The 26,590-nt window shown below is 34.9% G+C and overlaps 1 protein-coding gene across 3 annotated transcripts in view; it reads right to left on the reverse strand.

Moving 5' to 3' along the window:
* Csmd3 (CUB and Sushi multiple domains 3) overlaps positions 1–26,590 on the reverse strand; it is a 1,137,155-nt gene that overhangs the window by 658,541 nt on the left and 452,024 nt on the right. For all 3 annotated transcript variants that reach the window (XM_036207646.1, XM_036207645.1, XM_036207647.1), the window contains one exon: positions 22,740–22,827. In XM_036207646.1, coding sequence (XP_036063539.1) covers positions 22,740–22,827 — 88 coding nt within the window. The remainder of the gene's footprint in view (positions 1–22,739; positions 22,828–26,590) is intronic.

The following is a 26,590-nucleotide window of genomic DNA, read 5'->3' on the forward strand; positions in this document are numbered from 1 at the left end:
GATTATTTAATTAATAAGCATATCTGATACAATTTAGAAGTATTTAACTCTCACTTAACCTAGTAACTTGGCTATATGGCATTTCCTATAAAATGTAACTAAAGAAAATTGAATTATTTTTAACTATGAAAGTAACACTTCAACTTGTATTAAAATGTATTACAAGTAACAGCAAAACAACAAATAGTACTTTAACCAAAGCTGAACAAAATTCAACATCAGCTTTGAAAAAGGAAAGAAAAATCAGAAAAATTGAGTATGCTAGGGATGACCTTTAAGGTTTTATCCCAAGATCTACAACTCAGACAATATCTGAATAATTCATATTGTAGTCAAATAAAAATAATTCTGTAAAACATTATCAAATTATCAAATACTGTGGAACAATTAATACAGATTGCCAATACGATAGGGTCTATAATACAGAATTACTCAAGAGACACAGTTTAGGGACATGGAGGCCTCCCACTGCCTTCCTTGCTACAGTGGACTGTATCTTAGAACTGTAATCCAAAGTAAACTATTGATTCTACAAGAGTTTTCTTGTGAATGCTGCTGCTGATGCCATTTTTTTTGTTTTGTTTTTTGTTTCAGCAAAGAGATAAATTACTAAGGAGAACTGAAGATGTTATTATGATAAGCCTTGCCATGTCCTTTGGGACTGGTTCTTGTAGAATTGTGGAATAGTTTGGAACTTAGGGCTTTGGGCAGGAAGAGTCCTTGAACTGTAAACTGAGGTTACCACTCTAATGAGGATAGTGAGGATGAATAAAACAGAGAGAAGACATAACTCATGCAGCTATAGAAGGGACTAGGCCAGATGCATTTAATGTGATATTCTGGCAATTAGTCTGACTGCATTAACTCTGTTCTGAGAATTTGACTCAGGTTGAATTTTATCCTAATGGACTAATTTGTTTTGAGGAAGAAATTTCAGTGCATGAAAGTGTTTAGGCTGTGTCCTGGATGCCACTTGCTTATTATTCTCAAATACATCTACTATTAGATAAAATATGAAGCAGAAATCTTAACAACTGTAAAGTTTGATGAGGAAAGTTATGTGAACAAGTTGAAAGTTTCACATGGAAAATGAAGATAACTAACCTCTGTAATTGTTAAAGAGGATAGTATAATTAAAGAAACACTTGGTGTTATGCACTGGGACCAAAAGAAAAGAGCCTAGAGGGCAAAATTTCCACTGCATTAAAATGTGAATTCATTTGAAAATAGACAGCCTAAAGTGAGAATATCACAAATGGGGATTTTGGCTGAAACATAACTGCCTAAGAAAGGATTTCCATAGAATTAGCATTCAGAAACCTCTGTAACTACAGAGAACCACTAATGGCAGTCAAAGTGTGGCAGGGTCAGAGTCCCTACAAGAAGGCTTTGAGAAGGTTCTGAATAAAGATTTGAAGGTAAGGTCCACATTTGGAGTGGATCCTAGAATGTGAGAGATGACTAGGCAATGGGACACTTAAGGAAATCTGTAGGTATGAAGTGGAGCCAGTTCAAGGGAGAAGCTATGTGTGCTAAAGGCAGCAGGACTGTGTAGTTGAAACTTTTCCTGTGTCCTGCCTGGCCCTTGGTCAGGACAAATTTCACCCACCCACCAGTCCAGCAGCCACTCAGATCCAAGTAAACACACAGAGGCTTATATTATTTCTAAACTATGGCCATGGCAAGCTTCCTACTAGCTAGCTTAAATTATATATATCTTAAATTAACCCCTTTCTATTAATCTATGGTTTCCCATGTTTTCTATGGCTTTACCTGCATCCTATTACATGTTACTCCTTGGGCAACTTGTTATCTCTCTCTGCCTTCTTCCTATCTCTCTAGTTATAATGTCTTGCCTAACCTTATTCTGCCTCACCTTGGGGAAATAGCTTTATTTATCAACCAATCAGAGCAACACATTCATAATATACAGAATGACATCCCCATCATTTTCTCTTTTCTTTCTATTCAAAAGGAAGCTTTTAATACAGTCTCTTTCTTTAAAAAAGGGAGGGGGGAAAGTATAGATATGATAGGATAAAAGGGTAAATTATTGAACCTACTTTTAAAGAATAACTTGTTTGAAATGTTTTATATTGCTATGGATTTTACTTTATTTGATACAAATTTACAGTTGATTTTGTTATTATATATATTTATATATATATATATTTCTACTCTCATTAAAGGTATTATGTTTGTGTAGCTCATTTGAAATTGTCATGGATAATTAAGAAATACAGATTAATAATTAGTCATCTAGGGTAATCAAACTTAAATCATGTTAGTTAAGTTTTCTAGGTATACATAGATACAATTCAATTAGGTAGGGAATCATCAAACACTTCAAAGACCTGCAGAGCATGGCATTTAAAATGTTTTAAAAGCTTAGACTTTCTGGACAGTGAGACACATCTGCTCCTGGCAGCACTGATTTACTTCAAAGAGAAAGATGGGTGTCAAAGACACTCCATATGTAGTTGATATCTTCTTCTTGGCAAAAATAGCCATTGGGCAAGAAACTTTTCTTGCCTGGACTACTTGACAAAATGTTGTGTTTACTAGGCATACAGGACCCATAGGGAGGTGACCACTGAACTTTGCAAGATGAGATGGACATTCAGGTTCCTGCTTTGCAGAAGAAACTGCCAGACATTCTACAGGACACAGAGAGAAGTGATTGAGAGACTCTAGGTCTATATGGCTGAAGATGGATGCCCCAACATTGCAAAAGAACTTTAGTTAACTATCCAGGCAGCCAGCTGTCTCTGTTATTCTAGAGTTTTGGAAGTTGCTTACAATGCTCTTCCTGTTACTTAGGTAATAGACCCTTCTGGGGTCTTTGATGTAGTTGAAGACTAGATAGTTATAATTATGGTTTTCCTTGGTTATGCTAAGAGTTAAGATAGATATAAACTTTAGATTCACAAAAATAGAATAGATAAAATATTTTCTTTAGTTTTGCCAAATACAAATAAACTAAATACTATAACTGTAATTCTTGCTTGATTATTATTTTGCTGTATGCAGTTTTACTATGTTAAAGTTAAACCCTTCCTTTTTGATTAGACAGAAAAGGGGAGGTGTGTGGGATGGTCACGATGCTGTGAATGTGTTGCTCCAATTGGTTGATAAATAAAAAGCTGATTGGCCAGTAACCAGGCAGGAAGTATAGGCAGGGTAAATGGACAAGGAGAATTCTGGGAACAGGAAGGCTGAGTAGGTAGATACCAGTCCACCATCCAGGAAGCATCATGTAACAGCACACAGGTAAAGCCATGGAACATGGGGCAACATACAGATTAACAGAAATGGGCTGAGTTTAAATGTTAGAGTTAGTCAATGGTAGGCCTGAGCTAATAACCAAACAGTTATAATCAATATAAGCTTCTGAGTGATTATTTTATAAGCGGCGGTCGAGTCCTTGGTGCCAGGTGAGCACAAAAAACCTTTAGTTACAGAATCATAGCTGTTGTCTTTGGAACCCTAGAAGCTGGACCACAGAGCTGTTGAATTTGGTGGTTACTGTGCCCGGTTTCATTGCTGTTTTGGTTTGCTCATTCCTTGCTATGCTGCCATTATTCCTCTTTGGAATGGCAATTTTTTTTTTAAATTTGTTGTGTAGTAGAGGAGTATAACTTATTCTATTTATATGCTTATTTATTTCCTACAAGTACATATACATCTCAGATAAGACATAGACTTTGGACCTTTATATAGTGTTGTAATGTTGAAGATTATAAGAAATTTTGGAGCTAGACTGGTTACTTACATTGTAAGGTCACTATAAGCCTATGAGGATAAGGGTGAATGCTTATGGCTTAAAAGTAATATATGTCAGGTGTCAGGTTGACAAGGAGTAGACTTGTGTTTGTTGATACTGATTGTCAGCATAACAAGATCTAGAATCTTTGAAATCTATGGGTCTGTAGAATTCATACCTATGGTTATGTTTGGCACGTCATAGCTCAGTTAGGTTAATTGACTTGGAAAGATCCATCCTAAATGTAGGTGGCACCATTCCATGGAGAGGATGCTGGACTGAATAAGAAGGAAAAAAATGAACTTAGCACAATCATGTATCTTTCTCTGATTGCACACAGTGGATGCAATGTGAAAAGTCTTCTCTTTTTTGATCAACACCTCTCTCATAACGGAATATAGTCTCTGGAATTGTATGTCAAAAGAAAACTTTGCTCGTGTAAGTCAATTTTGTTTGTTTTGCTCAGGTATTTTATTATAGAAACGAGACTAGTAACTAACAAATTTTATATGGCGATGAAGGCTGTTAGGTATAGGCTATTTAAGCTTTAAAAGAAAATAAAATCTCAAGTATTCCTCCAGATATACAATATAACTCACTATGATTCATCTACATGCCAAGTTTTCCTCTCTTTTTTTCTAATTCTCCAATTACCAGGTCAGCCAGCATTACCATGTACACAATCAGAAACAAAAATCTTTAATTAAAAGATCAGAACAAAAGCAATGATTCCTATTCAAGTAGAAATAAATTGTTACTTTATTTTTTTTACATTTGAAAATGTTAACAAAACTGACAAATATGCATTGTTTTATATGTGAAATAATTCATAGTAATATCAGGATTCCACAGTCATCTGATCTATACCACATTTTTATCAAACATATTAAACAGACATATTTGTCCTATAGATTTTGCCTCATTTCCCATATAGCTTGATATTGCCATTTCCATACTCTGTTGTTAGGGTAACTCGATAATTTCCATTGTTGATGGAAACACAGGCATAGTTACATCCTATACAGAACCACTAGCTTGAGCTGGTCTAGAGAATCATTATCAAACTGCTCTATTCTTCAGTAGCATTTCTTTTTTGGGGGGAAGGTGGTTCAAGACAGGGTTTCCCTCTGTAGCTTTGGAGCCTGTCCTGGATCTCACTCTGTAGCCCAGGCTGGCCTTGAACTCACAGAGATGCCCTGGCTCTGCCTCTGGAGTGCTGGGATTAAAGGCGTGCGCCAACACTGCCCAGCTTCAGTAGCATTTCTAGTCAGTGCTGGAATTTAGTAGTCTGTGTGATAGAAAGCATTATTTCACTGTGTCCTGGAAGGAGGACAATGGTATCAAATCTATATTAAAGAGTTAAGAAGAAATATATACATAATTTATATAGTAAATCAAAGTGAAAAATTCTTAGAATATAATTTTTTTAAAATGTTTAGGCACAACTAATATATAATTACTATACAAATGAAGTGTAAGTTATTTCATTGAGTCTAGAGACTGGGGAAAATTGACCTTATAAACTGAGAAATTATTATATTAATATTTTCCATACAATACTTTAATTTCATTTTTTGGTGATTTGTAATATATTTGTTTCTGTATTGAGCTTTACAAAGTATATTCTATGAATCATAAGCACTTTATTTTCCCAAAGGCCTCATATAGTCTTTTCTTGATCATGTCATTTCTGTCTGAAGGTTAATTTTAAAGTACAGGCACTGAATTTTCAAGTGGGAATTTTTAGATAATTCAAGTGTACTATGAGTTTGAAAAATTAATAAATTTTTAGCTGTGACTATGAATTAGGTTGTTCTAGCAATAGAGTGAGTACCTGTACACTCATCAACTAAAATATATTTTAGAACTGACAGCCATTATATGCTCCCTAAAAATTTTATAGAAGCCCAGTTGTCTTTCAAGATACAGCTTAAGCTCTGTGATATAGAAAATAATAGCCACATGCTTCTTTGTTGGTTCCAACTCTTCTTTTTCTTTTTTACAGTCTATTCACATTCCTCCACCCTTGTGTGTGGTGATATTTTATTTGTATGTTAATAAATAAAGCTTGCCTGGAGATCAGGGGTAAAAGGCCAGCCATTTTAGGTAAACAAGAAGTCAGGCAGCACACGCCCTTAATTCCTTAGCAGGCAAGATCTCTGTGTGTTCAAGGACAAACTAGGGAAGACAGCCAAGGGTAGTGTCACACACCTTTAATCCCAGCAACAACCATAGAGACCTGGAGGCGTGTACAGACAGACAGACAGTGACAAAGCTGTGTAGGAACAGAGAGTGAGGTAGCTGGGCTAAGAGCCAATGAGGGGCAGAAAAGCATGGCATATAAGCCTGGGTAGACAGGAAGTTGCGATCTTTGGAATTTGAGGAGTTGGTGAGGTGAGGTTAGCTGATGGCTTTCTGTATGTCTGTGATCTCTCTAAGGCTATAACCCAAATTTCTTGCTCCATGTTTTTTATTTAATAAGACCATTTAGAAATTCGTCTATACTGGTGACATATCTTTGTCACCAATTCTCCATATACACATCAAGCGATACCTCCAAATGACTGTATTTACTAATTTACTTGCAATCTTTGCATCTGGGATAATGAAAGGCCCCTAAAAATGGAAATTAGGAAATAATGTATTGACTAGAGCTGCTTATCTTTTCTAAATATATAAACTCAAAAAAATAAAGAGGCCAAAAGCCAGTTTTGAAACATTTTATATTTGTTAGGTCCCATACAATTAAAGTATAGATATGGAAAATTGTAAAAATTAACTGGTATAAAATTTTAAATGTGGAGTTTTTATGAAAGAACATGAGCAAAGATATAGATCAGTTGTAGTGGAAAGATATGATGTTAATAATAATGGAGGCTGAATGGTCAGAGACATGAAATCAAAGAGTAAATACATAGTCTTGCTAAAGAATTCAGTATGCAAAATTTCTAACAGTCTCAGATGTGGTAGATATAATTTCATAATAGGTATGACCTATAATAGTAGGCAGTTAGAATCATCTTCCTCACAGATACATATGAGTTAACCATCTGTTCCCATATATTTAGGTACATACATATTATCAAACATTATTGCTTAGCAATGATCTTATTTCTAATTTTGTCATCCAATCAAAAAGTTGCTTCATCTTTACACTTATTCCAATGACCACAGTTCCTAGAACAATGCAAACATTCAATAAGTATTGATTAAATTCAATGAATAGGCATGGTTTTATTATCTATCCTCTTATTTTAACCTTTAATCCTAAGAAAATGAGTGTGGTTTGGTCCCATGCAGGTTCCCCGGCTGTCAGTCCAGAGTACCACTAGCTCCCACTAGCTTGGGACAGCTGTCTCTGTGGGTTTCCCCATCATGACCTTGACCCCTTTGCTCATATAATCCCTTTTCCCTCTTTTAGAATGGTCTCCTGGAGCTCCACTCAGTGCTTGGCTGTGGATCTCTGCACCTGCTTTCATCAGTTACTGGATGAAGGTTCTATGATGAGAATTAGGGTAGTCATCCATCTGATTACAGAGAAAGGCCAGCTCAGAGATTTTCTTCATCATTGCTTGGAGTCTTAGCTGGGTTCATCCTTGTGGATTCCTGGGAAATACCCTAGCACCAGGGTTCTCCCTAACTCTATAATGGCTCTCTCTATCAAGGTATCTCTTTCCTTGCTCTCCATCTTTGTCTCTCCCACAACTTAACCATCCTGTTCCTCTTGTTCTCTGCCACCTCTCCTTACCTCTTCCCTTGCCCCCAGCCCAGCTCCCAATTAAAGTGGGTGACAGTTGTTGTGTGGCTTAGGCAGTTTGTGGGGCCACTAGCAGAATTTATCCCTAGTGCATGAATTGGATTTATGGAGCCCATTACCTATGGAGGAATACCTAGCTCAGCCTTGATATGGAGGGAGAAGCCTTCGTCCTGATATATATATATATATATATGGGACTTTTTTGACTCCCATGGAAGGCTTTACCTTCTTTGAGGAGTGGATGGGGCCTGTGGTGGGGGGAAGGTGGGAGTGTGCAGGAGGAAGGGAGTGACAGGGGAACTGTGGTTGGTATGTTAAATAGAAAAAAATTTTTAAATAAAAAATATTGTTATATCAAAAATAGAAAAGAATGAAATTGAATGTGGGAAGATATTCAACCTGTAAAGAACTTTAACTTGAAACTTTTATCGCTTATGAACTCTTTATGATCCCAAGATAAATACTGATTAAAGTTTATTTTAGATAATATTGAATTGCTAAGATGTTCTCAAAGCACTTTTTAAATCTATGTCAAAATTATTTTCTTTTAAAAACCACATGTTGTAAACCTAAAGATAATTTGGCGAATGAGACAGTAATGGCATATTCCTATGGATTATCTTTCTGGTGAGGGGATACACACTGTCAGTCAGGGCTATAAGGGAAGTTAAAGTCATATTTCTCATTTCTCAGAGAACAATGTTGATACAAGACATAGGCTATAGTTAGGCAGGGGAAAAGGTTAACAAATTTAAAGCAACAGCATGCTATTCCAGTCATTAGTGTAAATGGAAAACATGGGATAAAGAGCACTTGGATAAAAAAAATAGAACATTTTGTTATGACAAAGACAATATGTTACCCTTGGTTGAAAAAACTCCTCAAAAATAAAAAGGAGAGAGGGATACAGGGAGGGAAGAAGCAAGTGAGGGAAAGAGGGATAGACAGAGAGGAGACACATACTGTACATCTCTAAGTTTCCTGCTGAGTGGCCACTCAAGGTCAGTTTGGCCAGTAGCTTAGAGAATAACCTTCAGTGTCATTTCCAACTCCCTTATGAAAGACAACAGATCAGGCAAGTTCTAGGAATGATGTCGAGAGCAGTCATGACAAAGAATGGTAAAGAGATTGCAAGCAGAATCCACCTATTTGTTGACATGTTCCAAGAAGAAATGAGTGTCTGAGTAGTCAGAGAGTAATTCTCTAGGGGAGGTACATTTGACTTGGTAACTACCCAACAGGAGTGCATTGGTGCAGAGACCTCCCAGGAAGAGACTAAGTAGAATGAGCCAAAGGCTTTTAAATGAAGAGGGAGAAGAAATAGGATCAGAGTTAGATATGACCTAGTGTTAAAAATAGGTCAAGTAAGGAAAGAGAAGGGATTCTACTAAGGTTAGTTTTTCAGCATTGATTTTATGTTAAAAGGAAGATGAAAGTCTTTACAGGTTTTAGACAGAGAAGTCATCTCATACCAGGTCATTTAGAGTGTATTGTGTTAGACCATGATGCTGTTTGATTTAAGAAAGTTTGCATTCAAATGAAGAATCCTGGCCAAAACTATATGGGAGTAACCAAGCACTATCTTATCAGGTTTAAAGCCCACTCCATGAAATAGGACCATTACCTGAAACTGCTCTGGTGGGCAAGGACCTGAGATTAGATAGGTCATGGACCTAGCAGAAAACTAAATATTACTGTTATGATAAACATATGTAGCAATATAATAACATTCTGTCATACTCATAGATCAGAGTCTTGTTCATCTATCATCAGAGAAGCTTCCTATTCCAGTGGATGAGAAAAAATATGGAGACCCACAACTAGAAAATGGAACACTAAGTCCTAAATGGGATGTTGCAGTCAAATTTCTAAGCGGTCTTATTAAATAAAAAACACTGAGCCAAATATAGGAGAGAAAGCCTTAAGATCAGGGAAATAGAAATATTTCCAGCTAATCTTATCTCATCACGCCGCAGCTTCAAAAGTGAGCTATTTCCTGTCTACCTGCGCCTTTATTGCCTTGTTGTTATGCCCACTTGTTGTTGGCTCTAGGCAAACTTTATTTTATTTATTAACATACAAATAAATTATCACCACATTTCAGCACAAATAAAATATCACCACAGGATATCTCCATCAAATCCCTCCCCTCACGGCTCAGGGAGCCCAAGCCCAAGAGGAGGCAGAAAGAGTGTAGGAGCCAGTGAGGATGGAAGATACCAAGGAGAGAAGGTCTTCTAGACATAACAAGGCTACATGTGAATCCACAACGGTTGTCACAGCATGCACATAGCCTGCCCAAGTCTAAACAAGATGGGGTCCCAGCACTGAGAATGGAAGAAGACAAAAGAACACATTCCTACCTCAGAAGTCTCCAATTAACAAAGACCTAGGAAGGTACCATTAGTTTTCACCAACGGCATCTTAATGAGTACACAAGCACATTTAACAGCAGAGCCCAGGCCCAGTGGTAGATTGCCAAAACAAACCATACTCAATGATATTTTTGGAGGTTTTATTTATTTATTTATTATTTGTTTGTTTATTTTTGGTCTCATAATGCTTTGTTTGGCATTTGTTTTTACTTTATAATTTTTATTTCTTTTATGTTTTTGTATTATGATTCCCACTACCACCACCAAGGAAAAAAAAAAAAATTCAACACAACTTTTTGTCAAAATTAGTCCCCTCCTTTTTTTTTTTTTTTTTTTTTTACCATTTTGAGAAAATGTGAGTTTTCCATTACAAAGCAATATATTTATAAACATGTATTTAAAAGTATCACCTTATTTTTTTGTGTGTCCTCAGATAATTGTTTGAATTAAATTTTTATTATTTTCTGTTTTATGGTTCACATTTCCTCTCTGGAAAGGAAAAAAAACTTGTAGGAACAAGGACAGAGAGTGTAGATAAAATGTTAAGGTTATCAGAGAGGGCTCTATTGAGGAATACGCATGCTAGTCATGTCATGCTCTTCCTCTATTTCCTGTGTAATTCATGTATTTCCTTAAGTCATTCCTCTGAAAAGTCCTATCAGCTTAGATAGCATTAGTGGAGCGACTTTTGAGAAATCCATTTAGACTACTTTATCTTCAGCAGTATATAATAAAATAGATGCATTTCTCCTGGAGCTAAATTTTATGGGACAACATTGTACAGAAATTCTTGGGCCCTAAGGAATAATAGAAATGTTGTGCTTTCAATTACATCTGTTTTCATACCCAAGTGATAGGTCTTTGAGAATTTTTTTCAAAGAAGCCAGAAAAATATTTCCATATGGACACTACTAGTAGTATCAGCTTTAAAATACAATACTGGAAGAAACAGTGATGTGGGTTTGTACACCTCACATATAAAGCTTTTTTAAAAAAACATTTAAAAATTGATTGCCCTTGGTAATAAGAATATAATGCAATGGTATGAATCGTCTTTTAACATATAGAATGAATGAATGTCTGTTGTGGAAATAGACAATCATGACTAAATAACAAGAGTCAAGTGACATAAATGATTATGGGTATACATTGTGATGTTAGAGATAAAGAAAATCCATTTGAAGAACTCATAATTTTTAAAGAATAGCAGGATCATCTATATGGAAGAAAGAATAGTGTGCTATCTAATAGTAGCACTCATTGAGAATGAAAGCAATTTGAAGAAAAAATTGTCATATGAAAGTAGTAAGTTCAGGAACTAGTAACTGCTTTAGCATGTGTTGTTTTTAAATGCATACCACACAACTGATTTTTTTTTTTATTTTATGTAAGAGATATTTAGCATTTGTATCACAATATGGTGCTGGAAAAGATAATGCCAGAAGGCTAGGTTTAGAGTGTCTTAAAGAAGAACTTAAATGCTAAAATGCAAATGTATAAGCAAAGAGAAAGAGCAACAAATTGAAAGCCATAAGCCCTGGGTTCAAAGCTTCCCTTTGTAATTACAAAGTGGGAAATTCCGGCAAGCAAGTTCACTTAGTAACAAAATAGAACTGTGAAATCATTCTTAAATTAAGAGCATGAGGTATGAGTATATATGATGACCAATACAATATGAGTATTTAATTTGGATATATATATAACTTTAATTAGAAGCCAGAGAGTGATTATGTGCACCCCTGCACCCTTTTCATGAATGTGAAATGTAACGCTTCATGGAATAGAAACTATGGCTATTATAGAAGTGAGAAGGCTTAAAAGTAAAAGTCAATGAGAACTAAAGATTACTAAGGAATGAGAGTGAGGAAGAGAAATCAATGGGTTTGTGTTTCTTGGAAAGAATAAAGAGATTTTCTTTTCTTTTTTTTTTTTGAAAATAGATTCTACTCTCATATAATATATCCAACCACATTTTCTGCTCCCACCATTCTTCCCAGCCCTGTCCTTCTTGCCAGATCAATTCCCCTTCCATTCCCTCTACAATAAAGAACAATCCTCTAAAAGTTGACATCCCAGCAGGACACAACAAGATACAGTAAGACAAGGCAAAAACCCTCCTAGGGAAGCCAGAATGTAGGTATTTTATCTGCAGTCATTAAGATAATAATTAGACAATTTGAAGAAAATATTGATTGACTGATTGACTGCTGCATTGTCATGGTTATTTGCTGAATGACTTAATGATGCTATGTTTAATAGTCTATACGTTAAATCTGCTGGTTCAGCTTAGTAATAGTCTTTCCATTTTCACTGAAAAAAAAAAAAGAAACAAAACTTTGAGTAACAAAAGTTCTTAAAGTGAAGGAAAAAGATTGACAGGAAGTGATATTATACTCATCTAACTCCTAAGGCCACACTCTTTCACCTTTAGTGATACATATGTGTTTTATAAGAAAGACTAGTTGAGATATTATTTTTAAGTTGAAAATAAATATCCAAATCTCAGAAGACTTAACAAAGAGCACAGACTGCAGAGAACAGATAAGCCAGGGTGATGAAGTCTTCAGTGCTGGTGGAAGTCGTAAGTGGAGGACATGGAGACAAACTACAGTTCTGAAGAAGGGTTTCAAGTGAGGCAGGATGAAAGTGGAGACATTAGGAAGTACGGGACCGGAAGAAGCCACTTATCCTGCAGGCTGATTGAACCCTCAGGATAGATAGTGGGACAGTAAGAATTCCCAACATTTAATATTTACTGTAAAGGCTCCTTTATATATAGATATTTTATGTTAAAATAGAAATGAGCATGCTTATGGCAGGAATGTATATAACTTTGGGAAGAGCGTTTCCTTTCCCCAGATACCTTCTGAGAACTTCAACCAAAACTTTTTACAGTAAAGATATCTCATCTCCCTGTATCCTCTGGCCTACATTTTTCCTTTCCCAATAGTTAATCCTGTTAGGTGCTTTTGTAAAATACACAGTGATCTTATTCAATTCTTGAAGAGAGTAACTCTAAACCCTATTAAAATCTTATATATGATCACTGTCAAAAGAGCCAGCTCTGTGGCTGTTTGGAACCTTGGGCTTACACAGGGACACTTTGCTCAGCCTGGAAGGAGGGGACTGGACCTGCCTGTACTGAATCCACCAGGTTTAAATGAATCCCCAGGGGAGTCTTGGCCCTGGAGGAGATGGGAAAGGAGGGGAGGGGATGGGAGGAAGGTGGGGGTGGGTGCGGGAGTGGGGAGGACAGGGGAACCCATGGCTGATGTGTAAAATTAAAACACAAATATAATAAAAAAAAAAGAAGGCAAAAAAAACAAAACAAAAACAAAAACAGAAAACAAACAAACAAACAAACAAAAAAGAGCCAGCTCTGATTTTGCCCCCGTTTTGAGATGTCCATGCCCATACTCCCAGGTGTGCCTTTCTTCTGAGAGCATTCAGATTCCCAACCCCAGTGCATGAACCTACGTTAAAATTCAATTATTAACCAAACAATGCTAAATAAAATGTCTATTGCTAAAGTTCTTTTCAGTATCTAAGCTGTGAATCCTGGGTTGGCAGGACTCAAGTTCCCTAAAACTGTAATTAAATGCCTCTTGCTGTGGAGACTGATAATGTGGAGCTCAGAAACTGTTCTTCACCAGTCATGTGAGCAAATCTTGAAAAAGATAGTTAAAAAACGCAAATATGACAGTTTGACAGGACTCGGGGTAAACAATTTTTAAAGTCATGGGAGTACATGTTGTGATATACATGGGAATACAGAGTTGTGATGGTTACAGAATGGTAGGTATAGAAAAGACATTGAGAAGATTTTTGTATAGAAATAACTGATAAATAAATGATGTTATGTGGTAAGCCCATAGGCAGCAGTTCTTCTTCAGGAAATTTACTAGGACTTGGGGACAGGAAGAATGCCTCTGAAAGTTTCTATCCAGAGATATCATTGATTATTTTTTTGTAATTACTAAAGTAAGATTCATGAATATACTAGCATGCTTAAAAAGCCCATTCTAAGATGGAGACACATTCACATTCAAAAGTATGGTACATTTGCATTATTAGAGTTTTCCCAATTGGCATGTTCTAATACGACCCTAAGAGCAACGCCTACTCTCTTTGGAATCCATCAGTGTCTGGATAATCCAATCAAAATGCTAACCTCTAACTAGCAACACTCTTCACTCTCAGAGGGAAGCAAATGGTTGTCTGGCAAAATCGCTTTTGGATCTTTAAATTTCTCCTCTTCCTTAGTTTCCTCTGCTTTTGACAAGAAGGTGTCATATGAAATCTTTTTTTGCAGGAATCTGTGAAAAGTAAGGATCCCACAAACTGGGATTTCACAGACATTTGGTTGTAATTTTAAGATACATTTAAATTTTTAATTTATATTGCAGCATAGACTACGGCGCCAGCTTTTGTATTTCTCTGGCAGTGTTTCTCTACTTCAGACTCTATGATGATCCATGGTCCTTTCAAATTAGAAAAATAGCTTTGAAGACTTCAAAACTCAGCTGCCAGAGCTCTCACCTTGGAGATTAGAACACAAATGCTAAGTAGATGAGAGCCAGTAGGATGCCTCAGTTTTCAAAGATTTTCCTATAGATTGCTTCAGTGATTCCAATATATTGGATATGTGCATATAGGATTAACTGCTTTTCAACTTTTTCCTGCAAGTCATCTCCTTTAACAATGAGTTTCAGGTCACCCAGTCACAAAATCAAATGAAATAATGGAAAAAATGCTGAGGATGCACTTTTACTGTGTAATGAATTCAGTTCACTAAGTATATTTAACTTTTATGATCTTGATTGATTCTCCATATTGCACAATCTAAAAATTTCTCAGAGACAAAGAAGAGATACTTAGTATAATACTAAAATATAGACAATAGTTGAGGAGTAAAGAAACAGAAAGCAGCTGATTCAGAAACCAATAAAACTTGCAGAAAAAAGCCTTTTATTACATGAGAGAATGAATGTCTAGGACAACATACACGCAGGCACTAGGGAAGCAGACCTCCTCACATGAGGAAAAAACAAAAAATGAAAAAGCCAGAACTGACATAATAAGACAAATTGTCTAACATAATTCTCAAGGGACAAATTATGAATCAGTGATAAACCTGACAAGATTGGAGAAATCTTAAGACATTTTACATAAAAAAGTTGCACATAAGCACTGTTGGTGTTTTTTAATTGAAGAACACCTATTGTACCTGCCATTGGACAGGAAGAATTAAGGCAAATCGAGCACATAGGGGAGAGGTAGGAGAACCTCAAACAGCAACAAGTTTTTGTAAAGAAGGGAAGATTGCCTCTAAAGGTGTCCATGGAGCAGGAGAGGAAGGCTCTTTCTGTCCTTGAAAAGATTCCATTATGTCTTAGGATGTGAAGTTTTTAACTTTCTGACATCCTCCTTTGCAGAGCTTACTGCTCCTCTGGAGGAATTTTAAAACAATGTTCCCAGTTGTGATCAATGTTCTAATCCAGGGAAATACTTTAATATGTGTTATTGAGACAGTATGCACATACGCCTCTCTGTTCAGCTCTGTTACCTATTACGGAACAGAGTTGTGGTCGATCCGATGTTTTAAGCCTTCAGCTTCATTTTTGTATGTGTGCATTTTGGACCCAAATCCTCACACAGATCTGTAAATCTTTTCTTACAATCTTTCACTTGTATGTTCTTCCATTTGGCAGTGTTTTTAAAATAAAATTCAATACAATGTTATGTTTTTTGTTGCATCATAGACAGTGCTTTTATAATTTTTATTTTTTTAATCATAGAATTCAAATATAATCTGGGTAGAGAACACCAGGAAAGCTTGTCATGGGGTTTTAATATTTATGAGACGCTTTACTGGGTCAATCCGCAACCAATCTGGCATCTTTGGACACAGATGGTGATTCATTGCAAAGCCACTATTCAATTCTCTCTTGACAGGATAAAGGTCTAAGAATACCTAATATTTTTAGGGAGGATAATAATGACAAATGAGAAAAGAGTTAGTTGAAGGTATACATTACTTTATCTTTTATCATTGTTTTATATTTTTATCAGCTTTTTTGCTTGTTATTTTGGGATGATTTTCATATCACCCATTATAATGAATGCAGTCATAGTTTGGAAATACACATACAGTCTTTGTGTCTTTCAGATGAGTCTATAAGTTCTTCAACTGGTACTTTCAAAAAGGGCATAATGTTGTTGCTAAGAATGAACTTGAGAGATAATCCAATGCATTCTCTCTTAAAAATCTCCCAATTTGTACATATACTTGAGGATTTCTGTGCTTCAGCTCTATGATTCTAATCCATATGCATGAAACAATTACTAGCAATTTGCCAAAACATAGTGAACTGTAGCATACTTTTGCACAATCCTTTTTACAGTTGTGCTTGGGTCATTCAGTAATGCTAGATAGAAATCATATAACAAGCAGTCATTATCATCAATCTCCAAAGGGCACTAAAAATTATTCCCTAGGGTCACATCATCATATATGCTCTTCCCTCTGCATAGTAGATATTTACCATTTTCCATTCTGCCTCAAATATCACTTCATCCAACCCTGTCTTTGTGCATATATTTTGTTTTCTGGCTTTGCTTGACCAAGCATTATTAAAAAAAATTATTGAATATGGGGTCATTTGTCTTTCCATTACACAGCCTATCAGACTTTTATGTATATCTCTCTTTTTTTTTCTGATACCTCTGAATAATTTTCACACAGTTTCATTTCTGTTGCCATAATATAATACCATGGGGGAAAAAGCACCTAAGGGAAAAAGAGTGGTTCACACTCCAAGGTTACCATCCATAGAAGCTGGGAAGCCAGGGTGACAAGAACCCCAAACAGCTCGTCAAGTCACATCCACAAAAGCAGACAGAAAAGCATGTATGCATCATGGATGTTCAGGCAGTGTCACCCACATTTGTGAAACCTAAGTCTTGAAAGTAAGAAATGGTACTGCTCACTTCCTGGCTGGGTTTTTCCACATCCACAAAGGCAATCAAGTCAACCACCCACAGACCAATGTGTTCTAGACAATCCCTCAGTGAGACTCTCTTCCAAGGTGATGCTAGGTTGTATCAAGTTAACAAATTAACCATGATAATGTCTGTCTCTCTCTGCATTTGGAAAATATTTATTGTAAGTTGATAATCATTTGATATACTCTCTTATACCACTGATCTATTCTTCTGTATAATTCCTTGGACCTCAGCATTGACAAAAATAAAATGTATCTTGATTTTCTAGTGACAACGCAATTGCCTCATTACTCTGTTGCTTTGAGCTACTTGATGTCACAAATATGTTAACTATCTGAAGTGTTTCTTCACTCTTCAACCTGTTTGAAATTACTTTCAAACTGTCATTCCAAGGGGAAAAAAATCTCATCAACAACAACACTCATGCTGTTAAACAAGAGAGAGGCTTCTGCCCTGATGGTAGACAAGTCCCTTCACACCCTTTTCACAGACTTCCTTCTCTTTTATATCTTTTATTTTATCCCCTTCAAATGATGGCTCACATAACAATGAGAGAGTTTACTTGTAGTCACCAAAAAAAAAAAAAAAAAAAAAAAAAAAAAAAAAAAAAAAAAAAAAAAAAAAGTGAGAATTTTGTATTGTGCAACAGGTCCTCCATGTAGATAGTCTTCATGGTACCAACTATTTATGTTACTTGTGCGTGTGTGTGTGTGTGTGTGCACATGTGCACATGCACGTGTGCAGGTGCATTGACTTTTTGGAGATCAGAGGTTAACATCAGACTTATCCCTCTATTGTCTTTATTTTTTTTATTTAAAAAATTTCATACAGTATGTTTTGATCATGTTATTTCTCTCTCTCAATTCCTCCTAGAATGATCCTCCACACTCCCTTACCAATCCAACCTTATGTACTCTATCTTCCTTTGCAAAATAAACACACATATCCAATATACAAAGAAATGTAAATAAAATAAACAAAGGACCAGTGAGATAAAAAGCACCAAAACAAGTTTGTAAAAATACCATTGTGTTGCAAATAGCCCTGAACATGGAGCCTGTCTTGAAGTGCCTTTCTACCTTACTTTTTGAACTAGGGTCTCTCCCTGAACCTGAGTTGGCTGTTTCTGCCATGCTGGCCAGCCAGTGAGTGGTGATGCCCTCTTCTCTGTGTTCACCAGCCCTAAGGTTACAAGTACTCTTTATGTCTGAATCTTCAAAATTCAGGTCCTAATTCTTGCATGCACATACTTTATCCATAATGCCATCTCAGCAACCCTCCTAATATCCTTCATAACTTGTAGATTACTCCTTGATACATTTAAATTTTAATTATTTTTTATCATAATCTTCATATATTTTCTTGGATATCTGAGGCATTTGAAATGTAAAGCAAATTAAGCCCTTGGATTTTCTCCTTATTCTTCTGAATTCTATGCTATTAGAGATTATAATTTACTTCCTCCTTGTGTTGGTTCATGTCCCCAAATGTAGACTCACTCCTTGTTCTTTTTCTCTCTCACCTCTCACATAGAAATATGACTAGATATTAAAAATTTTATCTTCAGAATATATTGTGAATCAGTTGAGGTCACTGACACCACCATAGTCCAATTTGCTGCCATATTGCACCGACTGCCTTAAGGAGCTAGCCAGGTAAACTGAGACAGTGTGATCTATAGAAAATATAAATTAGATCACATAACTCCTCATAAAAACATCAAAACAAGTAAATACTTTCAATGAGTGAACTTGTATGGGTATAGTTATGGTGAGGCAGGAGGAGCCTGCCCAGTGGCATAAGAGGATATGGTTGTTTGGTTGTAACAAATCTCTCTCTCTCTCTCTCTCTCTCTCTCTCTCTCTCACACACACACACACACACACACACACACACACACACACAAACTCTCTCTACACACACACATACACACACACACACATACATACTCTCTCTCACACACACACACATGCACACACATATACGTTCTCTCTCTGTCTGTCTCTGTCTCTGTCTCTCTCTGTAATGTGTGTGTAAGATTATGAGCTGTAAATTTCACCTTTCCTTCTTTAAAAATATTGTATCCTTAAAAGAATGTATGTCCCAGCCCCTATTGGACTGACCTGCTGCCAGGACACTTTTGCTGTAGAACCAGTCTGGCTTCTAGGAACCAATTCAATTCAGTTTTTCCCTATGGACTTCCATTCATGCCCTATAACTGAAATCTGCTGGTATTTGTCTTCCAGGTTGAACTGTTCCCTGAGACAGAGCCTGCCAGCACCCCACTAGACTAAGAGGTGAGTCTTTATCCTCAGACACAAACACCTCAGCCCCTAGGCTTTGGTCCCAGGGGCAAAACCCTGCGCCCCTAAATCCCCACCTATTGCAGTTCCAGTTTCAGGCCAGTTGGTAGGCAGACCTCCTGCAGACAGGTCAGACTACCACCATCTACCACACAGTAAGACTGCAGCTACTCCCTGAGACAGAGCCCACTAGCATCAGTTGGACTAAGAGCTGCTCCCTAAGACAAAAAAATCCATCAGCATCTACTAGACCAAGAGCTCCCACTGGATCAAGAGTATCAATCAGACCAAGAGAGGCTCCCTCAGACACAGACACTGCTTGCACCAAGTGGAGAAAGAGATGGGGTAGATGCCAGTGCAAAAATAGAGTCAACAACATAAAAACCAATATGGCTCCATTGGAACCTACATCAGCAAGACCTGAACATCTCAACACAGAAGAAACAGAAGATATCTACCATAAAATGACTTTAAGAAGATATTAGGGATCTTAAAATAGGAAATGAAAAATTCCCTTAAAGAAATCAAGGAAAAGTCAAACAAAAAATGGGTAGAAATCAGTAAATCCTTTGAAAGCCAAGAGAAAGCAATTAAACAAGTGAGGGAAATAGTTCAAGATTTCAAAACTGAAATAGAGTCAGTAAAGACACAAACTGAGGTAATGCTGGAAGTAGAAAATCTGAGTAAATGAACAGGAACTACAGATGCAAGTAAAACCAACAGAATACAAGAGGTGGAAGAGCAGATCTCTGGTGTTGAAGATACAGTAGAGGAAACAGATTCATCAGTCAAAGAAAACACTAAAATCAACAGTCATGACCCAAAATGTCCAGGAAATTTGAGACACCATGAAAAGACCAAACCTAAGCAAAATAGGTTTAGAAGAAGGAGAAGAATACCAACTCAAAGGCACAGAAAATATATTCAACAAAATCATAAAAGAAAATTGTCTTCCAGATCAAGTTTTTCTTCCATGTTTGACTCTGTGCTCACTGTATGTCACATACTATACTTCCTCCAAAGACACCATGAGTCAATCCTACTGACATCATTATTCTGTCATATAACTTTGAAAAGTGTCTGTGTTGACAAATTCTCTAAATTTTACAATTGAGACTGTACCGGAATGTTTGAAGTATCTAACAATAATTTAACCCTTCATATTATTAATAACAGTTCACTAAGCTTATTTTAAATTCAACAGACATGTACCCAGTAAATAATCTTATGTGTTAATTATTATTGTATGTATGTATGTATATATATATATATATATATATATATATATATATATCATATTAGTTCACAACATAATTTATGAGTAGAGTATATATATTGGTGTACACTCTATCATTCCTATTATACATACAGAATCTCTGTATATTTCACATTAGCAGAAAGAGAAAAGCATTTTTAGATTTGAGGAAAGCAACTGTTAGCCTGATTACTTGATATATATTGAAGATAAGATTTTTATGAAGTTCACTTGATTTTAAAACAACAGTTAAACATTGAGCCCTTTAAATTCTAACGTCTTCAGTACAGATTGAATATCATCTTTTATCTCGGCAAATAGAGCTATTTGCCTATGTGTAAAGTTCCCTACGTGTAAAGTATATGTATATTGACAAATTTTTGCATAATTGTGTAAGAAATAAAAGAAGCATGTGTATAGAACAACTTTGTATGCTTCTCTCAACATTGAAATAGTTAAAAGCACAATTGCTTTTTCAGATTGAAATATTTACCCTTGAGAAAGCATCTTTCTATGTACCCATGCTATACTTAGTCCAACTACCTTATCCTACAGAGGCTCACTCCAACATTCCCAGATATGTATATGATATAGTTTATTTCTTCTTTTTTTGTTTTTTGAGACAGTGTTTCTCTGTGTACCGTTATGCCTTTCTTGTAACTCACTCTGTAGTCCAGGCTGGCCTTGAACTCACAGAGATTATTAGAGTCAAATTTAAAATATATCAAGAAGTTCTCAGTTTTTCCTATGTTACTTTTGCAAGTATTATTAGTTTTTAATGTTTGTGGTTAGTTTATGTCACAGAAATATTTTAATAAAAGTATATTTATGTTTCAGTTTTATTATTTTCTACTGCAGGTATGGAGCTGTTATGGAAACATTTTCACATGTTCATTTTATGAAAAATGTCTTTTGATGACATAGAGATAGCTGAGCATTCTTTGTACTTGATACAAGTAGGAAATAAAGAGTGTAAATATATGGGATGCTTGTTAATATGGTCAATAGTGAGAAAAACATCTTAAAATACCAAAGGAATCTATGTAAAATAATTATTAATATTAACTAGTTTTCCATCCAATATATTTATAGGAGTTGATTTTTCTTTTGTTTTCCAGGTGGTGAAGGTTGAATCCTTGACCTTGTATATACTAAAAAAGTAATTTATCATTCAGATATACCCTAAACTTTCAGTAGGAACAGTATTTGTGATCCTTTCAAAACATAATTTCTCTTATTTTTGAAATTATAATAAAATTATATTATTTATCTCTTTCCCTTCCTCCTTCCAAGCTATCCCATATATTACTTCTTACTCTCTTTCTAATTAATGTTCCCTTTTTCATTAATTATTTTTATATACACATATGTTAATACATATATACTCTTAAACATCATCTGCTCAATCTGTATAATGTTACTTGCATGTGTAGATTTACAGGGTTGATGATGTGGTTTTGGTTAACTAATGAGTATGGTCTTCTCTGGAGAAGACTATTTCTCCTACTCTAACAATCCATCCTACAGTGGGTTTTTTTTTTTTTTTGTGTGTGTGTGTGTGTGTGTGTGTGTGTGTGTGTGTAAGATATATAATTTGCTTAAACAGGTTTGTTTGTTTGTTTGTTCTTTGTGTTTTTAGTTTTTTTTTTTTTTTTTTTTTTTTTTGGTGACAGGGTTTCTCTGTGTAGCTTTTGCACCTTTCCTGGCTGGCCTTGAATTCACAAAGATCCGCCTGCCTCTGCCTCCCGAGTGCTGGAATTAAAGGCCTGCACCACAATTGCCCGGCTTTAAACAGTTTTATTAGGTATATTACTGGTTTTCAGAATAAGTTATATTTACTTTTAGTTGTTAGTAATTTTAATTACAAATTAAATTAGATGATATAGTTAAAGATTTGAGTGATTTTATTTCTGTAAATATAATTAAAGTTTTCTCATAATTGTCCACCATTGATTATTCACCATTGTGTAGTTTAATTGGTATGTTATAGAAGAGGTAGTCAAAAGGACTAGACAATTTATTCAGGTCCATACAACTGTTAAAAGAATCTGAGAGCAAATGGAGATCTTTAAAATTTTTCATTCATTTCATTGCAAAAAAATCATTCCATCTCCCTGAGTGTATCAAAATTTTTCTGTATTATTTAACTAACCACTTTATTATTAATGCTAACATAGCTATAGATTATAGTTTACATAGTTTGAATTCCCTATATCCACAGTTTAACATTTAGACTGAAAGAAATTAGCAATATAGATAATAAAATAATTTAAAATATTACCTGAAATCTGATCCAATTCTCTTCCCATTTTCCGGTTCTCCAGGATCTGGGCATAAGTTGGAAGCTGTTTTAATACCTCCTTCATTTACTGTAACAGGAGAAAAAAAAAAACAAAAACAAAAAATAGACAATATATGTGCTTAGAAACTCAATGATAATAATAATGAAATCTATAGAAATACACAATTGAGCATTTGTTTGAGTACCTAAAGTTAAAATGTCATTTCAGAAAACAGTAATAAAGACAATTTTTTTCTGTTTAAGAACACATCAGAATATAGTTTTGATGGCCATCTTCAAAGATGTATACTATTCTGGATATTAACACATCAACATTGGCTATTTCCGTTTCAATGAAGTTTACATTTTAAAACACTTCAGGTATCAGTGCTGTTGTTTCCATTAATTAGCATCAGTATGGTGACTACTTTCTGTGACTTTGTTGCCTGAGTCTTGTTTACTTTTAAAGTAATAATAATAATAATAATAATAATAATAAACAATATAAAAATTTGTTAGTAACACTTTCATATATAGAAGAACTTGGTTCACCAATAGCAGTTAGAAAAAATGGTGTAAATTACTGTGTTTCATTGTATTATGATAATGTTGGAGAACAAAATGATGGATTTACCCTCATATAATTTCTATAACTTTTAAATTTAGCTATTTTGCCTATTTTCACAGTTTTTAAAGATAATTGAGCTAATGATAAGTTAGTATTTTTCAGTGAAATAATTGTAATCACATTGAATAATTAAAATGTGTTTATATGGTGATTTTATTTATGCATGTTTTGGTATATACACGCATATGGATGTATAAATTTATTTATACTGAAACAGGATCTAATTATACAATGCAGATTGGCCTCAAAACTGTATAACATACTGGCCTTAAATGTATGCTTATCAAATCTAGAATATCTGAGTGATGTTGTATTATAATATCAACCTTGCTGTGAACCTGTGGATATTGCCTACTGTTTATTAACTTACAGGCTCACCTGTCTCCTTTTAAGAAAAGAACAGGGCTCCAAATAGAAAAAGAGTGGAGCCCACAGTGGTCCAAGTATTGCACTGTAAAGTGTGGTCACCTGGGGATTCTTTCTGGGAAGTAATGATGCCCAGTTCTCTCCCTACCTGGGCACTGCTTTAAAAACTTCCTAGACAACACCATTTGTTAACATATGTTGACTGCTTTAAAAGAACTGCTGGAGTAATTCTAATGTAAAATCAGAACTGACAGTTGCTGAAATTTTGCTTAATTTTTATAGTCCAAACCCATCATTGTTTTTAAACTGATTCACCAGACAGACAGAGAGCTTGCAGGTGACCTCTCACAGTTGTGTCTACTGTAAAGTCATCATGTTCTCAAATAAATACAAAATAAATACAAATATAATTTCTCAGAATATTAAAAAATGACTTTCATAAATACCACAAACAAATTAGTTCCTGCCAGCTCTATTCCATGCTCATAGATTGATTTCATGTGACATTTTTTATTTCCTTGTTTCCTTGAATTGCTACTTAATAACTCTTAACCTTTCTGGAGGCTTTCTGGGCTGTAGTCTTGGGTGGCTGATTCCACTGTCGTGGGCTACTTCCTAATTGTTGATAGAGAGCCAGCCACTGTGTACTTTTTCAACTATTTGAAACATTGCCACAGTTCTTATAGATTCAGTTTTACAGAATTTGTCATCTGTACCGAGATTATTCAGAGGACTTCAACGAGATGAATCAGTTACCAAAGCTTCCATTGGCATTTATTACTGCTCGAATGTGAGCTAATCATCCTTACATTCCTGTGATGTGTATGGTCTAAATTCAATCTACTGCATGAAATGATTGTTAAATTTTTTAAAATACGTTTTTTATTATTACTCCCTCCAAAGGCTTTAATTACGTACTAAGTCAATGTTGTCCCTCACTAGTCATCATTATGTATGTGTTGCTCAAATACAGCTCCTTTCTCTCAGTATACAATTTCTTCATGGATGTGTAACACCTTTCCTCATGTATTTAGTATCAAAATCTTATCTATCAGATATTCTAATACAAAGTTCTTTCAAAAGATAATCACACACGCTTACCCTGCTACTCTAAACCTACATGTTACATAACTAAGAATATTTTATTTAGAAACTACTTCATATAATTTTAAAAACATTTTGTCAGATAATAGTATTTCATTTTCCTTTTATAATCTGTACTTAAGTTTATAGCCTTTGTGATGTGAAAGCACAAAACTTTAATTATTTGCACATATTTTTAAAAGCTAAAAGAAGTCAATAATTTTTCAATACTTTTTAAAAAGTTTTAAATTTTTAAAAAAATTTTCTGGTAGTTTTTTTTTTTAACAGATCTAATATGCTCTTTTCAGTGTATGAGAATTTTCATTGTAGTATTATATATTTGATACATGGAAAGCTTTTCTCTGTAGTGATATTTAATTGTGACTTTTAAATATGTGTAGAAGATTAAAAGCAGTGGCATGATCTAGGTTTAATTAGCATATAGTGCCATACATAATATGTTTAGTACACAAGTGGCTTATGAGGGTATAGTTAGAAGATACAAAATTAAATTTTCACTTTTCAATTCTCCCACTATTTTTGCCTTAAATGTAACACTGTGTGATTTTTTTACATAAATATTAATAATATTTATTTTCATGGAACTATGTGCCAAAAATCACGCTAGACACCTTGTGTAATTACTTTCATCCTCCAAACAACCTTCAAGTTCACTACTATTACTACAAATCTCCTGTAGGCAAATAGCCTGAAGCATGGATCAATTAAGAAATGTGTTCAATATATACTAGGGATTAATATCACTGTCTAGAAAACTTAGAATGACAGATTTATTGTATATCATTATCAAAAATTTAAACTATCCTACCTTTTATCTTATTAGGAAAACATCTTTTACATGCTTGTTTAGTTCAGGTCATAAGGTTTTAATTAACATTATTTCGTGTGTGTGTATTTATATGGTATTTTATTGTTGCTAGTCTATAGAAGTTTCAGTGTTTACCAGACTTACATGGCAACAAACATTCAAATGAAATGAGTTTTCATTCATTCAGCAGCTTTCACCACCCGATGCCTTTGAAGCTATTGGTCAGCTCTATTTCCTTCCTTGTCTGTAATCTCCATAGCAACTAACTTGCAGAGTGGTATACATATGAATAATTTTAGGGTAGGATGTTGACACTTGAGAAGATCATCACTGATGGGAAAGCCTTTTCTGCTCAGTCTTTTAAGTATGTTTTCATCAATAACGTTGTTAAATAATTGGGAATTATGTTTGCATAAACAACAGAAGAATGATCCTAAAAGTTGAATTATTTAATTTTGTAAAGAAAAAAAAATATTTATTACATAGGAGGTTAAGATGTCCTTAAGATATTTGTACATTCTTGGTTATTGTACATATTCTAACTTGAAAAAGCCCTGTAAACATCAAAATAGACTTTTATTATTAAAAGGGTTTTCTTGTCTAAAACTAAAAATAAATCGATTCTGATTTAAATGGACATTCATATGGCCTCTTCCTTGCGATCACCTTATTATTTTTATTGTTTTAAAATATTGTCTAATTTTTATGTTTAATTTAAAATATACTGGTTTGAATTTTTGCTGATATTAAACACCAAACAATGTTGTGTGATGTTTGTACAAGTGCACTTAATATCCTATAAGCAATTGCTTCTTATTTACTTAGCGTCCTGAGGAAATGCTGGGTCCTTAAGGACTGAGACTGAGTTCTATCCATCACCTTATTGTATTGTTCTAGCAGAGCACAGCAGAGACAACTCTGGAGGAAATGATTCATGAATGAGTG

The sequence above is a fragment of the Onychomys torridus genome, chromosome 16 (assembly GCF_903995425.1).
Source record: "Onychomys torridus chromosome 16, mOncTor1.1, whole genome shotgun sequence".
Classification (NCBI taxonomy): domain Eukaryota; kingdom Metazoa; phylum Chordata; class Mammalia; order Rodentia; family Cricetidae; genus Onychomys; species Onychomys torridus.